Source organism: Monomorium pharaonis, chromosome 7, assembly GCF_013373865.1.
Source record: "Monomorium pharaonis isolate MP-MQ-018 chromosome 7, ASM1337386v2, whole genome shotgun sequence".
In the NCBI taxonomy this organism is placed as follows: domain Eukaryota; kingdom Metazoa; phylum Arthropoda; class Insecta; order Hymenoptera; family Formicidae; genus Monomorium; species Monomorium pharaonis.
The window spans coordinates 21,132,154-21,159,552 of record NC_050473.1 but is presented as its reverse complement, the minus strand read 5'-3'; the positions used below and the strand labels follow the sequence as shown (position 1 = coordinate 21,159,552).

Here is a 27,399-nt window from a genome sequence, read left to right as displayed (position 1 = left end):
TATCGGACTATATCACAAAATGTCAATTTAATAGCGAGATATTATGATGTATCCCAGATAACAAAATGCTCGCTAAGTGTGCTCACGATGCATGTACATACGTCGTGCGGATAATTTGCACGGCGTGAACTTATAGTGCTAGACAGATGCGTCCTCAATTGATGCTCATATGACTCGCACGCGTGAGTGCCACATGCGTGCAGGTCATTTGAGCATCAATTGCTCTTACCTTATACCCTACTTTTTTAAATATATAATATGTATTATTGCAGTTATAAGAACGTTAAATTAAAGAAAACTCTATATATCTATATATTTTATAAACATAAAAAGACATTAAAAGACATTTAAAGACATTAAAAAACATGACATGACACGATATTTTTAAGACATTTAAAGTAACCGTCATATACATGACAATTTTAAAATTATATAAGACAGTGTATTATTGTATAATATATAATGCATATTATCATTATTTTTATACACAACATTATAAAGAAAATAATCCTTATATTAAAAACACTCAAAATTTTATAAATTTACACACATAAATACGAAACATATCGTCTAAACAACTAAAGATGTTTCTAGAAATAATGCAAGTTTCAACACTATGAAAAGATATTCGTATTTTATATGCTATTTAACAAAATGTAATTATTAAAAATATGATTTATACAATGTTATTATAGCTATTTCATTTTCAACTAATACAACATTTCTTAATACAACAGAAAATATTTAACAATATTTAAGATCATCTTAAGGTACCATCAACCAATCACAGAGCCATATTAGCATCTTAAGACATTGGGCCTGTTCGCGTTACTTGCACTTTTCGCACTCGATCTTCGCTTTCTTTTCCTCCAGTGCTCAAGTATATACTTATCTCGTTTAAAGTGCAAAAAATTTGGGGGGGGGGGGAATTTCAAGCAACGCGAACAAACCTATTGCTTGAGACGATTTTGAAATAAGATTTGACTATGAATACTGGCCATTGATTTCCAATTTACATATAAGATGATTATGGACCCAGCATAGCGGTCTTATGCTATGCATTTTCTATGTATTTAGGCCCTTCAGACTAAAAAAAGGTCATTGATTTTGTAAAACAGTTACAATAAAAATGTACGATAATTTGGAGGTAAACACGGTAATTTTAAAGCTTGAGTACGATAACTTAGCGTTCATAGGTTGGCAACGCTGGTTGCTAGATGTAAAATGAGATCGTGAAATGTGTTAATCATTCAAGCTCGATCTCCAATCGAACTTTTCCTTAGCTAGTGGTCCGGCCGGTCAAGCGCGATCCATGCGCGCATCTTAAAGGCTATTCTATAATTGCATAAACGTGACCGTAAGTGGTTGTAAGAGTGTTGTAAGGCGTAGTTGTAAAGTGGTACTTCCGGTTGTAGAGTGTGTTGCGGAAGATGGTTGAACTCCATCTTTCACGACTACACAGATGTGAACGTAAGATCTAACCAATCAAAGTGCTGTTCATGTCATCATGCCGCATACCGCCATAATTGTTTGGCCGAAAATACACATGATCCGAAGACCGCTTTAAAGATCTCAAGAATCTCAAGTTATAACATTCTTTCTCGGCATCCAAAAGTATTCTTTTTTTCTATTGTAGTATTTTTTTTAATCATGATGAACAACTACACCATCCACATTCGAAATATACACTGCACTCTGATCGGTTGCTGTGATCAAGTTTATTACGCATCTTTACTCTATTGTAGATTGATCCTTGGTACAACATTTATGACTACTACTACTCCTACAACCTTACGTTTACGCAATTATAGAATAGTCTTTAAGATGCGCGCATGGATCGCGCTTGACCGGCCGGACCACTAGCTAAGGAAAAGTTCGATTGGAGATCGAGCTTGAATGATTAACACATTTCACGATCTCATTATATACCCACACAATTTGCATAATAATTAAATAAAATAATAAAAATAATAATGATATAATAAAATAACAATTACAATATAAATGCTATTTTAATCGCTATGCGGGTATTTTGTTATTAAATGTTATAACATAATAAATCGCGCGTGGTATTTTTAGATATTAGGTATATATATTATAATATATATACCTAATACCTAAAATTTTTCCGTTTCTTTAAAAAAACTAATATTTTTTTCTTCTATAAAATTTTTAATCTTAGGTAATGTTAAATATTGTGTGTGTTCACTATGCCATCACGTGTGCGTAATCACTGTACCATCACACATGTAATCACACGTAATGACATAGTGCGACCTTCCTTGATAGCACAAAGAGTTTCAGTTATGTTGCAGAGACGTTTCAATGTTTCAATTGTGTATCATCACATTTGTAATATTTCTGAGACTACCTTTTTTTTAAACATTACATTTGCAACATTTCTGCAATCATCTTGATTGAAACTTTACATTTAAAATGTACCTGCAATGTAGTATTTTGTAATATTACAAATACAAAATTTCTGAAACCTTTCATATGATATGTTTGGCGCACATTCTCGGCAACGCGAGTACAGCGCCAAAGAGCATTATACAAGTTACGTCTCATGTCATGGCATCCTCATGTATATGCATGTGGGTTATAGGTGTGTTTATGGTAAATAAATATATAATTATATATAATTTATTTATGGTAAATAAAAAATAAAGATTTGTACAAGTAATATTTTGTAAATATTTATAAATATTTCATAAATATTTTTATAATATTTATGATAAGTCTTTATGATCTGTCAAAACTAAGATCACAAAAATATTTATAAAATATTTGGATAAATATTTATAAAATATTCAAATAAATATTATAAATACTTTGTAAATATTTTATAAATATTGTGTGCTGTCTGAGATATAATTTAGTTTTATCAAAAGAATAGAACAAAAACATATTTTTATAAGTTATTCCACATGTTATTTCGTATATGTAAAAATCAGTAAAAAAACTGTACATCTATATTTATACATACATATTTATATTTATTTATAAATATTATGTAACTATACGTTTCATGTTTCTGACATCCATTGAACTGATCTATAACAAATATGTATTCATGAGTATCAAGTGTTCAGGGATCATTGCAAAGTGCTAAGTTGCGTACGATCTTCGAAGTCAAGCAATGTCGACGGCGGTTCAGAGTTGAATGGGTGACCGCAGAAGTTAGGCAATGTCAGATGTGACTATGGTGTGGTGGGGATAACAAGGCTTGTTGAGAAACAACGTAAATTTTTTTTACATTATAATTATGTTATTTCAATATTTTCACGATGGAAGTGCTGCATATATAGGACATATACTCAAAATATTTTCTAAAACGTCAAAATAACGGCGACTTTTACTACCTGAGTCATATTTCCGTAGTAATATTCCCGTAATATTTCAAAAACGTTGTTGCGGACATTTTGACATTGCTGCAACCTTACAGAAACATTGCAGAGACATAACGTAACGTAACTGTAGTTTCAACATTTCAGTGTTACGTCTTTGCAACATTGCAGAAACTTTTCTATGCTATCAGGGTTCTATGCGCACACGTATGCCAAAATCTTCGTGAAGCGAGTATGATGCGTTCGTGCATGCGGTGTGATAATCATGCCGTGAAGGTAACATGACCCCGCACAAATTGTTAATCTACACGAATCTGGGAAGTTAAAATAAATTTGTAACTACCCAGTGAACACATTTTATAGCGGCAATATAACATGGAAGTTACATGTAATTTAACATTGTTATTCTTGTGATATGTAGGTGCTATATGATATGGAAATAACCTATGTTACGTAACATTTGTTATACGCAAGTGATATAGCTGTTATACATCGTTTTGGCATTACAGTTATTCAACAAAAATTGTATAATCGTAACATAACACGCTCGTATCAATGTTATTACGGAACGATGCGTCATAGTTGACTCAGAAATCAGACAACATTATAACATCCTGAATGACAGATCTATTTGATAATAAAAAAAATTATTATAAAGATGTTTTTAAAAATAACGGTTTGTCTACAATTACTTTTAAATGTGAGGTTATATGTGAGACGGTACCCATACAGCACAGCTTTCAGCAACATTGTTGCAACGTTACAATATTACGAGTTGCAATGTATTATTCCAGAGACGTTTCAGAAACATGCAATATCAATATTATACTGATATGTTCCAGTAATATTGTAGAAATATTATAAAATTCCAAAAATATACATTTAAAATATATGCATCAAATGTTCCAATATAGCGTGCAACTTCGTGTAAGAAGACATTTGTGACATTTTTAAATAGTTTTGTGAGATTTAAATATTTGGATTTGTGTGCAATATTAATACCAAAGGTTATAATCTTTTTGAGATTTATAATAGAATAGTAAACTGAACAATTATCATATATAATTTAATTTTTTTATTTGAAAAATTGTTCAATTTACTGTTCTATCATAAATCTCAAACAATGCAATTAATCGACTATAAATATTAATGCTAAGAAATTCATATATATGTATTCATTAATATTATTGCTTTTGACAATAACTAAAAAATAATGCTACTTAATAAAAATAATACACTACTACTTAGATAATAGAATATTTAATAAATTTTTATTCCTATATAAAATGTAATAATAATTTTCTAATTTTCTACTATGCTTCTAATATATTTTATATTTTAATAGATAAACTTTGAGAATATATATATATTCAAGAGAAATAAGAAAAAAATTCATTGCAATTGCGTAAATTCAGTTTTTCATCCAAATTTTGGATAAAAGAGATTATAAAGTTACACAAATTGCAAAGAATTTCTTTTTATCTCTCTTGTCTTTATCCCAATCAGCAAACAATGTTTTAAAAATATTTTTTGAATATTTTTCTTCATTAAATATTCATTTTCTAAACTTATTTCGGAAAAAAATGTTTATTTAATGTTTATTTAATATTTTGTTTTCATTAAATATTCATTAAAAATAATAATTTCTAAAAAACACTTTTTAAACCTTTTTTAAATATTTTTTAAATATATGTTTTTATTAATTATTAATTTGGAAAAATGATTTCAATAAACATTTTCTAAACGTTTTTTAATATTTTTAAAATATTTATTTGCCATTATTTATTCATTTGAGAAAATGATTTTACTAAATATTTTTATAAACATTTCTTTAATATTTTATAAACATTTATTTTTTATTAATTATTTACTTGACAACACAATTTCAGTAAACGTTTTTTAAACGTTTATTTAATATTTTGTAAATATTTATTTTTTATTAGTTTTTCATTTGAGAAGATTATTTCAGTAAACATTTGTGTAACGTTTATATAATATTTTTTCAATATTTATTTTTCATTAATTATTTATTTAAGAAAATGATTTTCCTAAATATTTTTTTAAACGGTTCTTTAATGTTTTATAAATATTTATTTTTTATTAATTATTTATTTTAAAAAATAATTTCAGTAAACATTTTTAAACGTTTATTTAATATTTTGTAAATATATTTTCTTATTAGTTTTTTATTTGAAAAGACTGTTTCAGTAAACATTTGTGTAACGTTTATATAATACTTTTTCAATATGTATTTTTTATTAATTTTTCATTTAATTTATAAAATAATTTTAATATAATTTTGAAAACGGTTTTTTAATATTTTTTATTAATTATTTATTTCATATAAGATATTCTGTTAATATCTTACAATATCCTATTACATCCAAATAATATTCCAACATATCTTTTATCTCTACAATTAATGGAGCGTAAATCAAGTGTAAAGGGAAAGTGAATTATAATGTAATAAAAAAATGACAAAAGCGTAAATTAAATCTTTAAGAAACGTAGATTAAAACAGAACATAAAGAATTTAAAGTACACTTATCAAGACAATGTGGCATATTAATAATACTAAAAAATTATAAAAAATAACATTTAAAAAATTTTTTTTATTTTATACGAACAAAGCAAAAATAGACTTTTTAATAAGTCATTTAACATGCTATTTTGCGCGCATATGTAAAAATGAGTAAAAAAACTGTAAAACTTTATATTTATTTATAAAAATATAAGTTAACTATACATGTTTTATCCTTTTGACGACATCTATTGCAATGATCTATAACAAATATGTATGAATAAACAAGAAGTGTTCATGGATCATCACGAAGCGTTAGGATGCGTACGGTCTTCGAAGTCAAGCGACATCGGCGAGGGTTGACACTTAGATGGGTGACCATTTTTTCAGGTATAGATATATTAAACTATTAAACATGCTTTAACAGGTACGACTCTCTGGCTGAAACATGTTGTAAAGTAGGTTTCTTTCTCTTACAAAATTACCGTAGAAATAATTAGATTTTTTTATTTTTTAATAAAACATTTAATAAAAAATAATTTTAATAAAACGTTTCTTTAACGTTTAAAAAACATTTTCTTTAAACCTTTAAAAAACGTCTTTATAACATTTAAAAAACATTAATTTTAATGTTAAAATAAATGTTTTTTTATCCAAAAAAGGGCGCTTATCCCATTATTTTTAACGTTTTTGAAAACGTTTTTAAAAATGTTTTTCAAAACATTTCAAAATATTTTAAAAACATTTTTTAAACATTTTATTGCTGATTGGGATATATTCTTAAAGTTTATCTACTAAATTTGAAGTGTTATGCATATTTATAGTAATGCGTTTCAATGCATCAAATACATTGCACCGTAACATTGCAGTAATCTTACATTGTAATATTTCTCATATTCGGCAGACATTTCAGCGTTGCCACAAGCTTGCAGTAACATTGCAGAAACATTTCGCAACGTTCATGCAATATTACAAGATTTCAATGTAAGGTTTCTGCAATGTTTTTGTAATCTTTCGGTGCTGTATGGGTATGGTGGGAATTTGTGTTTCTCTAGTTTTTAGAACTCTAGCCTAGTGATGAAATAAGATATTAAAAAAAAAAACAATTTTCAAATCTTGAATCGAAATAACTAGATTTAATTTACTAAAAAAATAAAATAAAATTCAAAAAATTAATTTTCTAAAAAATAACCTAAAAAGCTTGTATATAATAATTTTTAACAAAATAACTTTTGTGTGATCTCTTGTTGTCACACAAGATCCAGCGGACCTGTAGTTCATTTTGATGAAGTATATTTTTCGTGAAAAGTAAAAAATGATATTTATGAAGCCATTAGAAAAAAAAGAGAAAAAATACGTAACATTTATAAAATAAAAATAAAAATATTATAACAAAATTATCTTTCAAAAAAACAGTTAATTAATACAATAAATCGCCAATAAAATAATCATATAAAATCCACACTCAAAGGATATCGTATCATAAATAACAGTATGCGAATTTGAATAGAAGTGCGCGGCTTTAGTACTGTAGCTGAAGTTATCAAGAGACACGGTAGTGTCTCGCGCCAAGTGAACGCGCAGCGTGAGACCGCCCCGTGTATATATGTATACGCGAGTACGCGACTTGCGAGCACCTGAGATTATCAGATCTTAATAATGACTAAACCAATCGAGTTCTAACTAAGCTTAATTAAAGCTTGAGTTTTCTTTGTATAAAAAACTTTCTATTTTTACTCTACGTGACCTACGAGTGGAGATATTGTGACGCAAAGACCGAATTTTAAATTTTTCATTTAAGTACGTCATCGTCGTCCATGTCTAGTACATGAATTCAACACTAGAGGGCAGTAAGATTTACCTGTGACAGGTCCCTTATAAAGTATTGATGTATACTATATATTGATATGATAAATCGCTGTCACTCGTGATATGATCGCTATGTGAGAGTAAAAAATAAATATTAAATGATATATCTGTAAATCGTACGATTAATAATTTCTTACAAGAAAAGTCTCGTAGATCCGATAAGAAGTACGTGTTCGTAGTCGAATATATGCTTTGACATTAGCAGACGAGTCCGCGGCGAGTTTCACGACGATAATGTGACAGTTCGGGATTTGATGTGACGTGCGCGAGGTTAGTAGCGAGTAAGTTTTTATTTAGTTTCTGTACGCATATTACATTGCAAATGGAGATTGTAGTATAACATACTATGCGTTGTACAATCAGATAAGTATATAAAATTTTTATTTTTTTTAAATGAAAATAATCCCAGCTAGCCAGGCCTGTTAAAATCACATATCGTGAAAGCTTTACAGCAAGGATTGTTTCAATTTTGACAACAATTTTATGACAAGTAATTGTCTGTTGCTTTGTTTTCTAAAAGTTTTGAGCAAATTTACGGCAAAAGTTTTCATCACACGATACTGCAAATAACAGAGAAAGACTTGTACATAAATATTACGTATAGAAATTACAAGATTTGTTCCGACGCGATAAAATGCAAAATTTAAGCAAATAACAGAGCAAACCTTGCTACACGACATGACAATAAATTTATGGCAGAAACAGGAAATCTTGTTAAGCACAGAATAACGGCAAATTAGTAGCAAGAACAAAATAAAACTTGCCGAGCATACTTTCGCAACAAAATTACGACAAGGTGTGTCCGTAAACAGCTTAGTTTTTGTTGGCAAGGCTTGTCGCAAATAGTATGACGCACATTTTATGCAAATAACAGGGTTGCATTATCGGATTTTAAACTTTATTTCTGACTTTCTTATCTATCTCGAGATGGCGCATTTCTCGTGAAAAAGATTTACCTACTGGATTAATAAAAGGGGCTCGTTGAGAACAGAGAAACAAGTACGATTGCACCATTCACATTTGATATTGGACTAATTAGTCTAATATTTCAGTCTAATAATCATTTTTGTTGATCTAAATTTTGACAATATTTGTCCTGTTCTTGCCACAAATTTGCTATCATATTGTGCATAGCAAGGTTTGTCTTGTTTTTGCCACAAATTTGCTATCATGCTATGTTCAGCAAGATTTGCTCTATTCTTGCCACAAATTTGCTATCATATTGTGTACAGCAAGGTTTACCTTGTTCTTGCTGCAAATTTGTTGTTATGCTTTACTAGTAAATTTTACCCTGTTATTTGCATAAAATATGCGTCATACTATTTACAACAAGCCTTGCCAGCAAAAGCTAAGCTTAATGCGGACACACCTTGTCATAATTTTGTTGCAAAGGTTTGCTCGAGTTTGCGGCAAACTTCGCGCAAAGTTTGCGTCATTTTGCTAGCTGGGATTATTTTAATATAAAGCAATATACTTTGTGCCATGTTTTATTTTTAGTTATATATTAAAAGAAAGAGAGGAAGAAATTCTGTATTTGAAGTAAAAGTAGAATAAAAAAAGAATAGATAAAAGAAAGAAAGTCAGTAAGGAGAGAGAAAGAAAAAAATTTTTTAATAGTTAAGAAAAATTATGAAGGAAAAGTAAGAGTAAAATAAAGTAAGTCACATATATACACATGTAAATAAATTATAATTAATGTATGTTAAAAAGAGTGTTATTGTCAAATTGAGAAAGGGAAAGAGAGAAGGAGAGAAAGAGAGAAGAGAATAACATTGTATAATAATATTTATATATGTATGTATGTATTTTTATATGTATATATGTACGTATACAAGGTGTCCTGCATAAGGTATAAAAATTTTCATGGAAAGATAGACGAGATCAAAGTGAACATAAAAGTCTGCCATAGTTTCTGGATATCTCCAATAATAGCCAAAATATTAATTTTTCAAATTGTACGAATGAGAGCGCGTTAAGGAAAGTGCCGAGTCGCTCAAACTATAGGACGGCCCACTGTGTTAAGCATTGGCTGCCGGCAGCGCGCGGCGGGGGAAGAAAGAGGACAAGCGCGCCGTTGCTCGTGCTTCGCCGCGATTCTCCTGCTCCTCTCACCGCCGGTAGCCAATACTTGGCATAGTGGGCCGTTCTATAGCTCGAGCGATTCGGTATTTCTCTCGGCGCGCTCTCATTCGTACAATTTGAAAAATTAATACCTCGGCTATTACTAGAGATATCCAAAAACTATGGTAGACTTTTATGTTCACTTTGATCCCGTCTATCTTTCCATGAAAACTTTTATACCTTATGCAGGACACCCTGTATAAATTTAAGTATGTATGTGTTGTGACGTTGCAATTTCGCTGCGGCGTCGCAAGGCCCGAACTCACGGTAGCGAGAACGGCCGGATGGTACAGGGAGCGTATCGCGATCCTCGGCGGGCCACATTGGCGATATATCATTTGCGAATTTTAATTACATTTCTTTTTGTATTTTGCGTATCTGGCGCTTCACTCGGCGAAAACACCGAGGAACACCGCACAGGACTAAGAATTCAGCCTTGACGGAGCAGCGGAAAATAAAGGACAGGGCCGAGGAATAGGACGGGGGCATTATTATGGGGGCATGGGACCCCCAGCGGGAGCCGCGAGGCAAGCGGCACGGCAGAAAACTAGACAAGGCGTCACCGCGGAAAGGCCGATGAGACCAGCAACAGCAAAGGACCCTTCAGCTCTAACCAGCCTCCCATATCGACCCCGGGGAGATGAGACTAACCGGAAGGCCGCCTGCAAGGGAGGGGAATCAAGGGGCCCGTGGTCGAAGGACGCCTCGCGAAATTGGGTCGCGTACGTCATTGAGGGCGAGTTGTCGCGAAGCGCGGAACGCGTAACCCTTATTGGCTGACGCCATGCGTAGCACAGTAGCGCATCCTGCGTGGGGAATACATCGACTTGCGATCGAACGCCTCGCGTTTTCGATCGCTCTCCCGCACCAACTGTTCAAGATAGCGTATCGGCAGCCCGGCCGTCCTCAAATTCCTAGCGTAACGAGCGAAGGACGAACGTCCCGAGGTGGAGCGAGAGGACTCAGAGGGACAAGGAAGCCGGTAAGATTGCCCGTAACGCGTGTGTAATTCTGTAAAGCCACTCGCGAGTCGGCGGATCGCGCTAGCGTTTTGGGAGCGAGCTCTTTAGTGTAGTACGGTGCGCGAGGACGTACTCCTTAGTGTTGGAACGAGCGATTGACTCCCATGCGCAGCGGGCCGTCAAGGACTCGTGGAGGCTAAGATTCGAGAATCGTAGAGTTACGTGTGTGAAGCGCGCTCGCCGAAGATCGTAGCCCGAGTCGTAGCGTAGAAGAGCATTAATTACAAGAGCAATAAACCAGGAGAAGGCCGATAGTGCGACCGCTATACCATTACACGCGCGAAGTGCGTGTTATCCGGACCGCGTTGCGTGCGTCGAGAATTCGCGCCGCGATATCCGCGATTATGCGTAAGGCTCCGGCTCCTCCCGAGTTTTGTGTCAGTTTCATTTCCGTCAATTCCGTTTCGTGAATGTCGCGCCGTCGTCTCATTGTCATTTCGTTTGCGATCGCCGCATTCGCGTTCTCGCGTTATTTGTCTCGCGGCTTATCGTTGTCGTTAGGCTTTGCGCCCTTGTCTAACTGATTGTTATTTTCGCGCCTTTTCCTATTGTAATTATTTTGTTCGCGCTTTCTACCTAACTTGATTAATTTCGCGTTAATTTCTGTGTTCAAGCATTTCAATTATTCTCTCGCGAGTTCCGTCTTTCGCGCTCTAAGCGAAATTTCTGTTACATTTCAATTTCTTTGATTAACACTTATTTTTGTTAACTTTTCTCGTCTGAATAAACGTGCTGTTAATTTGTTTTAGAAAGAGCGTATGTGATTTCCTGTATCGTCTTGTGTGTGTTGTTTCGTGTAATCGAACGTTCGCCTGTGGCATACCGCCCCTCTACCGAAATCGGAGCGGCCGGCTACTCCGTGCGAGCGTAAAGCGGGATTTTGGGGTTACTTTCGCGTTTGGATTTGACGCGACGAAAGTGCGCGTCTGGCGCCCAACATTCGTGATAAATCCCGCAGACTGTTCAGCTACAACTTAGGAGGCTTTCGAGGGAACGTCCATCCTCCCTCCCCCTTTCGTACCGTTTTTGATCCGCGTCGCGATTCCGCACGGCGGAACGCAAAGGAAAACGCGTGACAGTGTGTACATGTATACAAGGTGTATAGTAAAACTTTACGGGACGTTTATGAGTAGATAGAGCGCATTAAACTGAACAGAAAAGTCCTTTACCGTTTTTCCATTTTTGCAATAGTTAACGAGTTATTGACTTGTGAAATTTGCTGTATTAAAAAATTTCCATAATTCCTCCTTGGTCCACGTTTACTACTTACCATAGTAATTTTTACTATAAAGTTTTCTCTGTGTATTATAAGTCTATTATAGGGATTAATTTTAATAAAAATAAAAATTTCCTAGTTATTTTATTTTTAATTAAGAATATAAAAACAAAACAAAAACTTTATTTGGTTGTCAGTTCAATTTTAATCAAAAAAATTTTGTAATGTTTTTTGAAAAAATATAAATTCTTTCTTCAAGCACATGACAACAGTTTTTTTTTAATTTATAATGACAATTTATAACATTTAAGACTATCATCAAAAAATATATCTTTTATTAAATATAATCGTTATTTATTTAAAAAAAATCAATTTAGTAATCGCTTCTTTAAGCATTAAGATTGATATTTTTTGGTACACACGTATGTATACACATACTTTTTGTCATTAAAAAATATTATTTTCATTTTAAAAAAAGCAAGAAACTATCATAACTCAAAAGGAGAATCCAGCGTTACGCGTCCAATTGTCGCTTGTTGTAAACATTTCCTCCCACGCACCTAGCAACCTCAAGGCTCAAGGCCGGGGGGCAGCCGCATCTCGCCGCGCGCTCACCCGTCGCGCTTGCATTTGCCAGTAAGCCGGGCTAATACAGCAAATTTTACAAGTCAATAACTCATTAACTATTGCAAAAATAAAAAAACAGTAAAAGACTTTTCTGTTCAGTTTAATGCGCTCTACCTGCTCATAAACGTTCCATAAAGTTTTACCAGACACCCTGTATATATATATATATACACACACCCAGATAGCATAGAGAGTTTAAAAAGAACTAATTGTATGCCACCAATTATATCACCAATTATGAATTCTTTTTGAGATGCAAAAAGAATTATTTTTATAAAATTTGCATCTCAAAAAGAATTCATAATTAGTGACATACAATTGGGTTCTTTTTAAATCTTTGTGCTATCTGTGTATGCATGTGTGTGTATTTTGTCTCTTTTTTTCTTTCTTTGTGGAAGTCATGTTTTCCCTTAATATTATATAGTATAGTTTTTGTCTTTTGATAATAAAAACGAAGAATATTTTAAAGATAAATTTGACTAGAGATAACAAAAGAAAAAAAGAGAAAAAAATACGAAAAGAAAATTGGTACAGTAAGTAGAAAAAAAACCGAAAAATGAGAGAGAGAGAGAGAGAGAGAGAGAGAGAGAGAGAGAGAGAGAGAGAGAAACATAAGAAGGAAGAATATCAGGTAACAACAGAGAATAACATTGCTAATAATGTGTTGTATGTATTTATTTTTATATGGACGTATATACATACCTAACAAAATTACCTTTTAAAAAAAAATAAAAAAGGGCGCCAGATTGATGTTCCCAAGTCCCTAAAACGCAATGAACCATCAATGTTATATAATAAAAATATATAATTATTTGTACAAATAAAATAATGAAAAAATAACCCATCAAAAATTTTACAAGATAAAAAAATATGTCAAGTACATAGACGCATTTAAAAATGGGACGAGATCAATACAATTAGTCAAATATATTTTTTTAAAAGACTTAGAAAAATCTTATAAAATCTATCAAAAAATTATTTTAAAAATGGAAATGTTATCAATAATAACAGATAGTGAAGTGAAAATTGATAGATAGTAAAACAAACTCCAAGCCACAACAATCTCATTCTTGTATATGTACTTATTGATATTGTTGCGCCTGTTAGATCGGTCAGCTGTCCTGACCGATCGATATATTGATTTTTGGAGAAAAACGTCAGCTTTTTAGAGAATTTAGAGCTTAACAACGCAAGCAAACAACGAGTGGAATTTCGATCTTGCGCTTAGACGGACGTTTTTGAGTAAAACACTTGTATTCCTTACTAATAAAGTTTTTTGTATTACTTGAAATGTGGTGTGTGTGTATTCTTTATTTATGTCCGCGTTTGCGCGTAACAATATCAATAACATAGAGTCTTGGAAATATAGAAAAAATGCGACCCAGGCACGCCGGGTTTTTACTTCACTATAATCCCGTTTGTTGTTTTTAATCATTCAATTATTTGATCATCAAGCCCGTTTATTATTAAATATTTTAATAAAAAGTTATAATAAATAAATTTTGTATAAATATTCTTCTAGTTGGCGCATTTATTTTATATCATTATTTTTGTAGGGAAGACAATAAGACAATAAAATAATAAAACAATAAGACAATTTACCTAATATAATAGTTTTTTTCTTAGGGGTGCACATACACACACTTGGCGCCTTTTTTTACCCTTTTTTTAAAGAAGGTAATTTTGTTCGGATTTCATTTACGAGAAAACAACGCAAAACGCTGCCTAGCGACAAATTCTGCAATTCACGTGCGGTCTGCCAGCGCTTGCAAAAGTTTTCCGTTACCGCTTCGCAAGCCATATTTGACGCACTACCATCCAGTAGATGTTTGTAAGATAGTTAGTAATTTCTACATTTTTATTGACAGCTTTCAAATTTTACAATTTTTTTCGAACTTTGTTGAAAAAAAATTAAGGAATGTTTCTTTTCTCTTGTAGACACGTGTAGACAATTAATAATGATCAATGTTGCGTTGGTGTACCGAAAACCTATTTTTTATATTAATTGACTTTATTTTCCAATTTTTCTTATTAAAATTAAGAAATTTTACAAATTTTTGTATATTTTGCTCGATAAAAACTAGTGATAGATTCAAGACAAGAATTCGACGTTCTTGTCTTGTCTTGGCTTTTTAATATCAAAAATCACTATGTGTTAATCTTGACAGTCAACTTCTTGTCTTGATTCTTGATTCTTGCAATATTTTTGATACTTTTATAATATCTATAAACTATATATACAATATTTATAGATATAAATTTTATAAAATTCATAGATGTATAAATTTTAATGAAATCCGAATATTGTAAATAAAAATATTGATTTATTTACATTCTGATTTTGCTAAAGTTTTTTAAATATTTTTATAAAAATTATTGAAAAGATATATTTTTGACAGACAAATATTAACTGAATACACAGAAAAAATTCATAAAATATCAAGTATTAAATATATTTGAACAAAAACACATTTTTTAATAAATATATATTTTTATTCATCACAATACAAAAAATTCATCACAATAGAAAAAATTCATAAAGTATCAATTATTAAATATATTTAAACAAAAACACATTTTTAAATAAATATATATTTTTATTCATCACAATACAACTAATATTAACTAAACTATAAATTTTGACTACATACATTGCATACTGTCAAAGAAATTAATATTGACTCTAACATTTTTTAATTTTTATTTGTATTACTCGTTCTTAATTGATTCTATTATTATATTTTAGAACTATGATTTGTTTCATTCTACAATGCATTTTGTGTACGCTTGTACTTATATACTATCGAATACTTCATATTTATTGAATTTTTCTGATACGATGAAAAAGCACACAATGATTTAGTTAAAAATTGTCGGTAACTATTTTTAGTAACAAAAAAATTTGATATAAATGATCAAACTCTTCAATTGGGAATTTTCGTGACTGACTGATTCGCTAACTAAATAAATTATTGTACATATAAATATTATAATTAAGAATTAGTGAACAATAAATTTGATAAAATTTTATTATAGTTAGATAATTTTTTGATATAATTTATTAACTATAATTTAAAAAATTGTAATATAAATAAAAAAATTGTAATTTAATACTTTGTGATTTAATTAAATTATTAGAATTTATAATAATTTTGTCATTATTATTAAAAACAAAATAATTACACATTTTTTTAATTTTAATGTAATACAATTTTGAAATTGCATTTTATAAAAAACGAAAGATGCAAATGTAAAAATCAAATCTTTTAAAAAAGCATTTTAAATTTTGCTGGTCGCGTATCATAGAGCGATAAATGTGATCGATAAGTTTAAAAACAAATGAAGCAGTAATGTAAACCAAGCTCGGCAACAAATGCGATCGCGTTTGCGTATCTCGAATGGCCCGTGACTTTTTTTATCTATTCCTGCTACATCGGTTCCATCAGAGAGATTATTTTCAAGATCAGCACTTTTTATTCGTAATCATAAAAACAAAATGAATGATGATTCTGCTAGAAGTCTGCTAGGTCTCAATCCTGATTTACATGCAGTTTAAATAAAAAAATTTATTCTTATACATAAAGATGTATAAGATTTTTTACTAAAAAATTTCCATGTGTCATTAAAAATTTTAATCAAATTTTATAAAATTTTACATATTTTAATTATATACATATATTACATACATACATACACACACATAAAATGTATAATTATAATTTCTTCCCAAGAATCAAGAATCTTGATTAATTTCTCTTGATTTTGAAATAGTAAATTTTGTCTTGTCTCGATTTTATCAAGTACAAGAAATTGGTGTTCTTGTCTTGAAAAACCAAGACAAGACAAGACAAGATCTTTAAATTCTTGTCTTATCGTCCATTACTACTAAAAACATAGCGGTCATCATAAAAAAATTCTCATAGTTATTCAACGATTTTTTATTAAATTCAGTGTACTTCAAGGTATAAAAAAACATAAAAAACAAAATTTTATTGTTGTCTCATGCAATTGCTTTTTGGCTTAAAAAAAATATGAAAAAATCGATAATTTTAACGTTATTTTTATCCATTAATAGCTTGTTTAAATATTTGTTTAAAAAATCTGACTATTCCCATTTTCATTTAAAAAGCAAAGTTTCTGCTTTAAGAATCTTTTCTGTTCATTGCGGTCATAGACGTAGAATATATAGTCCTAGTTTACGAGCACTTGGTACGCGTATCAAATAGTGAATTTAAGTTGATCAGCCAATGATTAAACACATTCACTAGTTATTTACTATTTGATATGCGTACCAAGTGCTCGGTGTAAACTAGGTCATAGACTTCGCGTTTTCTAAATTTCCTTTGTTGTGTATGGTCAAACTTTAGAAAGAGTAAGCATCTGATCATGGTAGTCACCTCTCTGTCTAACAACACATAGTGCGGAAGCCTTCCCTGATAGCACAAAGAGTTTCAATTATGTTGCAGAAACGTTTCAATGTTTCAATTGTGTATCATTACATTTGTAATATTTCTGATACTACCTTTTTTTTAAACATTACATATGCAACATTTCTGCAATCATCTTGATTGAAACTTTACATTTGAAATGTACCTGCAATGTAGTATTTTGAAATATTGCAAATACAAAATTTCTGAAACCTTTCATATGATATGTTTAGCGCACATTCTCGGCATCGCGGATACAAATGATAAAATTACAGAGAAAGAAATAAAAGCACATATATTTCTAAATGGCTTGTGCAAACCATTTTAAGATACGCACGTAGTGTGGAACCAAAAAAATCGTAGGTTTTTGAAAATTATAAAATTAATAAATTTTTAATAGATTCTAAACAATAAAAGAAAGAATTATTTCCCAAGTAAAACATAGAAGTAACAATGATATCATTTGTCACTTCTCAAGAAGCACACAATATTTTTTTAACGTTTTTTAAATATTTATTTTGTATTATTTTTACATTATTAGCGTTTATTGTATAAATAATACATTAATAATTTATTTCAAATAATGAATTAGATAAAACGGGTAAAAACGATTCCGAAACAGCACCCACTTTCGGATTTGAAATATCTTCAAAATTGGCGAAGATAGCGCCAACCTCTATTTTAAAAATTCGGTACAATCACCCCCTGAGGGGTGCAAACGGAACCGGCGGTGGTACAAACAGGTACAAACAATGCTTAATCGAATGGCACTTGGTAGATTACTGTATCTCAAAGTGGGGTGCTGACGATTTTTTAAATCCCTATAACTTTTACCCCTTTGAGGTACAAACGAAACAAAAAGTGGTACAAACGGGTATAAACTGGGTACAATCGAATGTGTATTAAAAAAATTTTTTTTATGAAAGTCGGGTGCCAAGTTCACATAGGTTGCCAAAACCATGACCTACTGTGTCCTCGAGTGCGCCCCAATTGCAAGCAGAAATTGTTATCAAATCCTGATATCAAATTGGGTGCAACACCAGACCTGTCACTAGCAATACAATGACAAATTCATGCAGCAAATTGAAAACAGATGTTGCAACGTAAACTCACAGCAGATTTGCGCCAAATATGCAGCAGATCTGTATTCATAAATGGTGAAAGATTGGCGACAGATTTGTCGAATCTTTTCATTTTTACAGTTATAATTTTATTTGATAATCGATGTAAGCAGTTTCCTGGGCAGATTTATTAATTCAGGAGTAGGAATAGATTGAATAATTTACCCCACTCTTTCCTTTAGCATCTAATATTTCCTATAGGGAGGCCTTAATTGACTTATCTATTTTCTCCTTTTATATCACAGGTATATCATCTATTCTAGGTGAAATTAATTTTATTAAATTTCTTTGTAGTTAAATCTTACTCCAAAAAAATAAAAATACTACCAGTTCTATATCATAAAAGTATAATGTGGCGGTCCTCCGCCACATCGGACTCCTCCGCAGGCGCAGCGAAGGAAGGTAATTTTTGCTTACCTTAATCGCGCTGCGAGTGGTCTTTATGTAGCGACTGCATTTTACTCCCGAGAAAGTAGGCCGCCTATCAAGGGTGCCGCACTTTTTAAGCCAATTTGACATTTCGATAGATCTGCTGCGTTTCTGGTATCAATCTGTCGCGTACTTTGACACACAAATGTTGTTGCATTTCTACAGGCAATTTACTGACATTATTTGCACTTTGGTGTTTGTCGTCAATCTGTTATCAATACTTTCAATAAATTTGCTCGCAGTTCACTATTATTTTGTCATGTATTCTGATGACGGACGTTGTTAAATATTTGCTGAATATCTGCTAATAGTGTTTGCAATGACAAGATATGTTTCTCATTTGTCGCCTTTTTGGCAACAGAATCTGTTGCCAACATTTGTCACAGCAGAAATGGTTATCGGGGTAAACAAATGTTTAGTAAATATTTTAAAACAATTTGTTTAAACGTTAAATAAATGTTTATTACATAATAACAAAATTTTTTTTTAATGTAAAATAAACATTTTTTTTATAAAAAAAGGGGACTTATCCCATTATTTAAATGTTTTCTTTAATGTTTAAAACAATGTTTTTTAAACATTAAAAAAAATATTTTTCAAACATTATTGGGCTCATTGGGTTGATGACATCATGATGTCATAAAAGCATCTTTTATGTATTTATAAGTGACAAATAAAATCATAATAACATTATGATATGTTATTGTAACTCTGTGTTCTACTTAGGTTTCTACAACTTTCTTAATATATGTTAAATTTTACTATTTGATTGTCCTATATTGAGTATATATACATATACAGGGTGATTCAAAATAACTATATGTTCTTGCATAGACGTATTTTTAGTAATATTCTGAGTCAATTTTTTCTTTCGCAAAAAATTATCCAGAGCTTAGATTTCTAGATATAATAAGAAATAGTTTACGTATCCTGAACCGGATACAAGAGATAAGCAGGGGTGGCACAACTCACCGCTGCTCGCGAGCACCACGAACACTGCGAGGCGCCTACGGCGCTCAATAATCGATAATCATCTCAATTATCTTTAACACAGATCTTTAATACAGATTTAAAATTAATTTTCTATCATCTAAATAATTACGTAGAATATTCCAATTGATTGCTAGAATGTCAAATTTTTTGCTCTTCGGGGGTCTCCGTGTATGCATTTCCAACATATTCTTCAACAAATTATAATAGTAAATCATATTAATCAATATTTTTATTTTTAAGTTGCCGCGTTTCCAGACACATATTCGACAGTGTTACCACACAATAACCAATAAAGTCAGTTGTCTGCTTGCTTAGTATCGAGTAACTAGTAAACGCGTTGTGTTCGTCGAGTAAATACGCGTTTCTTTCTTCGAATAATTTTGACGCGCCGAGTGATTAGTAGGGGAAGTACGCCGGTTGTGGGCACCGTTTTGTTTTTAGCTCATAACTTTTGACTAAATGCATATTATGCAGACATATGTGTACCAGTGGAAAGCTAGAGGCCTTAGCTAACTGTCAGTGAAGGAACTAAATTGATTTCTTCAACTAGAAAAATTTTATCAAAAATTTAGTAAAGTGACAATTTTTGGACAAAAAAAATTTGTACCCGGTTGTGGGCACCCTTGAAAAATTCGCTAAAAATGGAAAAATATGAAGGAAAACCATCACAAATAAAGAGAAAATAAAAATTTATTTATTTTAGAAGCCTTCACTGGCAAAAAGAACAAAAAAAGATGACACGTTTTCACATTACTCATCACCTTCTTCATCTTCGAGATCAAAAGCACAATGCTTGCATGTGAAGTAGCTGGCACGCATATCAGCGCATTTTAAATGCACCGGACGACTGCATTCATTGCATTTAATGGAGTTTGCGGCGGTCAATTTCCGTGGCAGTAGGTCCAGACGAATTCCAACAAAACACCATCTTCCACAGATAAAATGTCGTCAAATTGGGCTGCCATTTTCTTCAAATAGCGTTGCAGATTGCTCCGAGGAATGCCATATGCTTTAGCAGTCCCTTTGACAGGTTTATTGTCCGCTAAGAAACACTTAATGGCTTGTAACAGCGCATTAAAATCCTTTTTTTTTAATCAAATAATTTTTCCGAGGTTGACGTGGCTAAAAATGCGTGAAATGCATAAAAACAGTGATAAAATACGTTACGTCAACATAAAGAACGATATTACGCAGTTTCTCAACCAAACACACGCATTAAATGAAAAAAAACAAGGGTGCCCACAACCGGTTACATGAAAGTGCTCATAACCGGGAATGGCAGCTATTTTTTCAAAAGACTAACAAATTATGTGGTGCAAAAATTTTGGTTGAATACGAAATGAAATCACAAAATACAATAACAACACTGCAAACACAATGAAACACTTACCTTATTGAAAGAATTCACACCGATTTATCGCACTTCAAAAAGAGTAGAAAATCACTTTTCTGTTTATTTATTGCAAATAATTTTTACTATGCTCACAGCTACTACGCAAATGCGTGTATTCGTTTCGGTATCAACACGAAAACTGCGTATCGTCAACATACACGTTTTTCAGTACTCAGATCAGTAGCGTATGCTTGCTGTCCAAATTTACGTAGAGGTGCCCACAAACGGCGCACTTCCCCTAATGTTTAATAGTTGTTTAATAGTTTAATAGTTAATAAATGTTTCGTATTATTTTTTTGATGTGTAAATAAATTCGGTCAAGTGAGTGAACAGAGTGTGTGTATGTGTGTGTGTGTGTGTGTGTGTGTGTGTGTGTGTGTGTGTGTGTGTGTGTGAGAGTGTGTGTGTGCGTGTGCGTGTGTGTGTGTGTGTGTGTGTGTGTGTGTGTGTGTGTGTGTGTGTGTGTGTGTGTGTGTGTGTGTGTGTGTGTGTGTGTGTGTGTGTGTGTGTGTGTGTGTGTGTGTAAATGAGTGAACCCAGCAAACACAGAACATTGCAGCAACATTGCAGCAATGTTGTAATATTGCTGTGATGTTGCTACAATGTTATAACATTGCCGCAATGTTGCTGCTATGTTCTGTGTTTGCTGGGAAGTGATAAAATGTAAGAAGAAAGAAAAAAAGACTTTTAATCCGATAAACTGAAGGATGGATCGTGAGAACAATCAATTGATTGCAGGATGGTACGTGCGTAAACAGGTTCAAACAAGTCCTCTCCCCCCTTTCTCTCCTCTCTCTCTCTCTCCCCCCCCCCCCTCTCTCTCTCTCTCTCTCTCTCTCTCTCTCTCTCTCTCTCTCTCTCTCTTTGCCAACTATTCATTTCTTCCTTTAATACATAATATTCGGGTAATTCAAAATACTAAATACCATCGTTAAAGATAATTGAGATGATTATCGATTATTGAGCGCAGCAGATGTCTCGCGGTGCTCGTAGTGCCTGCGAGCAGCGGTGAGTTGAGCCACCTCTGCTTACCTCTTGTATCCGATTCAGGATACGTAAACTATTTCTTATTATATCTAGAAATCTACGCTCTGGATAATTTTTTGCGAAATAAAAAGTTGACTTAGAATATTACTAAGAATACGTCTATGCAAGGACATATAGTTATTTTGAATCACCCTGTATATACATACTTAGTTCCGTTTTCATCTTTAAACAAATAAAACATTCTATTTTGTTATTTTTTTCGCATTACTATTTTTATTTTCAGTAAGATCAGAAGGAACCGGACGCTAATGATGATGATGAAATAAGTGATCGATAAAGTGATAAATATTTTAAGAGCAATATAAAAAGCACTAATAACACAGCCACACAAAAAAGAAAAAGTGGTCTGACCTGTATACCAGACTCATGTATTTCTATGGATTTTGGCCTGCTGAATGCAAATTTGATGTTAGAATTGGTAGATTGGTTCGAGAAAAACATCAGCGAAAGTGTTCGTCTTGTATGGATTTTCGAGCTTTTTTGAGATTTCCTCGGAACAGCGAACCAATCCTTCAATTCTGACATCAGATTTGGATTTAGCACGCTAAAATCTATAGGAATACATAGGTCTGGTATACAGGCCAAACCACTTTTTTTGTAGCTGTGCACAGTCACATACTAAAAAAAAAAGTAGTCTGGCCTGTATACCAGACCTATGTATTTCTATGGATTTTGGCCTGCTGAATCCAAATCTGATATCAGAATTAGTAGATTGGTTCGCTCTTCCGAGTAAATCTCAAAAAAAGCTCGAAAATTCACAAAACAAACACTTTCGCTGATGTTTTTCTCGAAACAGCGAACCAATCTACCAATTCTGACATCAGATTTGGATTCAGCAGGCCAAAATCCATAGAAATACATGGGTCTAATATACAGGCCAGACCACTTTTTCTTTTTTGTGTGACTGTGTAATCAAAGTGCAATATAAGAAAAATATGTACTTGAAGAGAAATATATATATATTAAAATATATTAAAATATAATAAACATTAAAAATTATAACTTTTTTTGTATATTAAATATCTAACGATTCAGAATAAACATATATAATATACATATATAATAAAAATTAAGTGATTTATTAAAAGTATTTGCGTTTTATTTAAACAATAATAATTAATCTCATACATTCCTGTGACATTTCTGCAATGTTTCTAATAAAACTAAGAAGAACATTACAGTACCTAACCGAAAGCTGCCACAACATATTCCCATAATATTTCAGAAGCGTTCTTGCGGATCAAAGTGGACATTTTGACATTGCTGCAACCTTACAAAAACATTGCAGAGACATAACGTAACGTAACTGTAATAGTTTCAACATTTCAGTATTATGTCTCTGCAACATTGCAGAAACTTTTCTGTGCTATCAGGGTTTATTGATTCGTTGCCATAGTGAATTTTTGCCCCACTCTAAGTATTGATAGACAGAGAAAGATACACCATGAAAGCATGTTGTTTTCTTCTAAAGTTTGTACAGCTTTCTAGCCAAATACGAAGTCTATATGTATCTACATCTATGATTGCGGTATGATGATTTTTAATGGATTTATAAGCAATCAAAATCAAGTGCTCACTTTTTATTTAATCAAATAATAACTCAATAACAAAAAATAGACAAATTAAAAAAAACCGATTTTGTAGGGAAAACTTCAAGGTTTCGCGTTAAAAAGGTTAGAATTTTAGAATTTTTTTAGAAACATGATAGACCGACAAGTGCGATAAAAATTTCCAGTTCATAGTTTTGTGTACGTAAAAATTATCAAACTTACAGAAACATAAAAATAATGGTAAGCTTTCAAAAGTAGAGATTTTAAATCTTTAAAACGCTTTTTTTTAATTTAAACTTCGTTCATTTTCAACGAAGTTCCAGTTGATTAAATTTTGCCTATTTTTCATAAAAAATGCATTCCTCCACTTGTTATGAATTTATTTACATTTTGTAAAAAAATAAAAAATACTGGTATCATATGAAAATCCTAATACTGGTAATATTTTGCAAATTAATATAGACAAAATATAGTTTAAAATGTAGAAAATTAAAGTAAATAAAACTAAATCAGTTTATTTTTCCATAACAAGACACAGAATACATTTATCAGTATCTCTAAATGAAATACAAGTCTTACAATCCGAAATGTAAAGTGGAAATGCATTTGGATAAAAAAGGCTAAATTGGAGAAAATATACACACATTCACTAAGCGTAAACAGTTGAAAATACAATTACGTAGCATATATTGACTACTAGGTAAAAATTCCAAACTATTATTAAAAAAACAAGCTATTGCTATATAAATGCATTATAAAATTAATGGACTTGTGGAATACAACTGTGGGGCACAGTCGCAAATTTTAACATGGAAGTCCTACAAAGATACCAATCTAAAATACTTTGTATAATCATAAACATTCCTTATAAGTTCTAACAAAATACTCCATCTTGATCTCAATATCGATTAAGGACAAAATTGCTAAAGCAACAAAAATGTTCCGTCGGAACACAGACTTCTTCACATTTGACATGCAATACTCGTTTTATAATCCGAATCTCTCGCGCGATGCGTTGTGCGGATGAGATTCCGATTGCCGAGCGACCGATTTTTTGGGCACTGCCGGCGGTGACGCCGAGCGGTGGGGAGAGAAGCGGGGGCGCGTGTACCGGCCGGGCACGTTGCCTCAGTTCTTTCCCGGACCACTTACAATAGTGAGCTAGTTTTAGCTAGTTGAAGTGATAGAAGCCATCTTGTACGCTAATATAATCGAGTCGCCTTGATTCTCTTTTACACGCGCTCTCTCGAGCCATCAGATCTTTGCAACCGCACGTAAGCCGGTTGAATGGAATCCCGAGCCGCCCTCGAATTCCATACGCGCGACCGTGTTTGCAGCCGGTCCGCGAGAGCCAAGTCTCTTTACGCACGCCTTGAAGGCGATATCGATACGATGCACGAAGCGTCTTCCGAAATCGCTCGCACCTCAAGTTGTTCGACATTATAATTTAGTGATTCCGATAAATAAACTTTAAAGGGGGTTTTTGCTGGGTTCGCACTTGCGGGCTCGGATTTTCCTCCTTGAATTCGCCCTAAAATAACGCATATTTTTTTTCACCCACGTGTTGACCATAAATTCCTTACTAATAACCGCGACAAACTATCCTGCCTATCGACTGGTCCGAAAAGCGAGAACGCGACCACACGCGCGGTCGTACAAAAAAGTCACAAAAATAAACTTAATAAACACCCTAGCGCTCTATCTAAGGATCTTATGATAACAAGTATCAGGAAAATAAAATATACTGCAAGATCTTTTATTCTGTTAATGCGATAATACAAGAAATATGTTTCAATAAATGAATACCACACATGCTAACATAATATGACAAACATTTTACTTAATGTCCTGCATAAGGCAGATTGCAATGATATAGAAAAAATAAAAAAACTTAAAAGAAGAAACTCCTTTCCCTCTTCACACACACGCACGCACGCACGCACGCACGCACGCGCGCGCGCGTGCACACACACACACACAAAACTAAAATTTGATAAAAATTATCAAATTAAATATCATTTAATCCACCTATTTTTATTAAATTTTATTTTATTTTTATCTTATTTTAGTAATTTTAGTTGCTATTTGATTATAAATCATCGAGACAAAACACAACCATTGTTTTAAATTTATATATAAAACTATTTTACATAAAACTAAATTCCACAGACACGCTCTTTACGCGAGCTATTTAACTTTTTACTTTTTAAAAATAAATTGCAACGATAATCATCTATACAATTTATTATTTGTTAATTCCGCGATAACAATCTCACGAAACTGATGCTCATCTCTTTTTTGTCACAAATTTTTCTACCGATAGTTTCTTGTGAAAATTGGCACATTAGGGTTTTCGGAGTCCGATTACAAATCTATTTTAGAAATTCTATCTTATCCAGAAATTTAAAATAGCAAATCTAATATGTTGGACAAAAATTTTATAATATTTTCAATTTTCATAAAAATATGTATATAGGAGTGCTCAGGGTTGCTAATTTTAAATTCGTAATCAAATTTTGAGAATTCAAAATAGCGAATCCAATATGGCAAACGTAATTTTTAAAATTCAGCCAATTTTCATGAGACTAGTCTAAAATTTTTTTTAAGATGCTGATTACAAATCAGATTTTTGAAATTCCTAATAATTGACCCAAAATAGTGAATAAAAAAATCAGAATACATCTATTTTTTTATTTAAAAAAAAAAGATAAAAAACCTGAAGCCAAAAATATAAGCACGGAAATCAAAAATTCACTACAGCAGGCGTAAATTAAAAATTCTGAACATTTTGGAAACGGAAATTGCTGTTGTAGTTTAAAATTGTGTATGCACATAGCTTGCTTTCTGCATTACGCGGAATTAACGGCAAGGACATGGCAAACTTTTAGTTCCATTTTTATTCAATTTTTTATTTTTTAAAATTTTCGTTATTTTTTAATTTTTTCACAGATAAATTTTTTTACTAAAAATGATAATTTTACGATATTTATTTATTTTAAAAACATTTTAGATATTTCTGACAGTAATTTTATTATTCAGAGGAACGTCTTCTTATTTTAACAGTTCTAAATATACTATGAAGAATACATGAAATACTTGATTACTTGAAAAAAAAACTTAGACAATAGATGCCCTGGTGGTATCACTGTGACACAAAGCGTTAAGATAGGATAAGTCACTTACAATTGTCATATAATGATAAGAAATGGCACTAAAGACATTTATTTTTCACTACTTTTAACTCGCTTATAATACATATTAAATATTTATCATGTTATTAATTCAAGTTGTCAACATTGTTTCAATTTGACAACTGTCAAATTTCAATCGCAATGATAGTTATTCTCGCAACACAAAGTAAGCGCAGCAAGAGAATCAATAAACATTGCAAAAAACTATCAATAATAAAATCGATAACATCTTTTTTTAAAAAGCTTTTATTTGCAACAATTGTTCAAAACATTTGTCGACTAATATTAAACATGTTGAAATCACATCCAAATGCTTCAGATTGAAGAGAAAATTATGCACTCTGTTTGAAATAAATTATTAATTTCATAATAGTAAAAAATAGTTTTTATATTATATGGATTACTTTATATTTGTAACGTGACTGTAAATTAATAATGACCAGCTTGTCAATTAATTTTGTCAGCAATCTATTGTAATGCAATTAAAAAAACATCACATAAGATCAAAACTAATCAGGATAAACT

General features: G+C 31.8%; 1 protein-coding gene across 4 annotated transcripts in view; it reads right to left on the bottom strand.

Moving 5' to 3' along the window:
* The window catches only part of LOC105831277 (RNA-binding protein 42), a 109,045-nt gene that overhangs the window by 923 nt on the left and 80,723 nt on the right, over window positions 1-27,399 (bottom strand). For 3 of the 4 annotated variants that reach the window (XM_036290320.1, XM_036290321.1, XM_036290324.1), the window contains one exon: window positions 13,426-13,486. The exons of the other annotated variant lie outside the window; for it this stretch is intronic. In XM_036290320.1, the coding sequence (XP_036146213.1) occupies window positions 13,426-13,486 (61 nt within the window). The remainder of the gene's footprint in view (window positions 1-13,425; window positions 13,487-27,399) is intronic. 4 annotated transcript variants of the gene reach the window in all.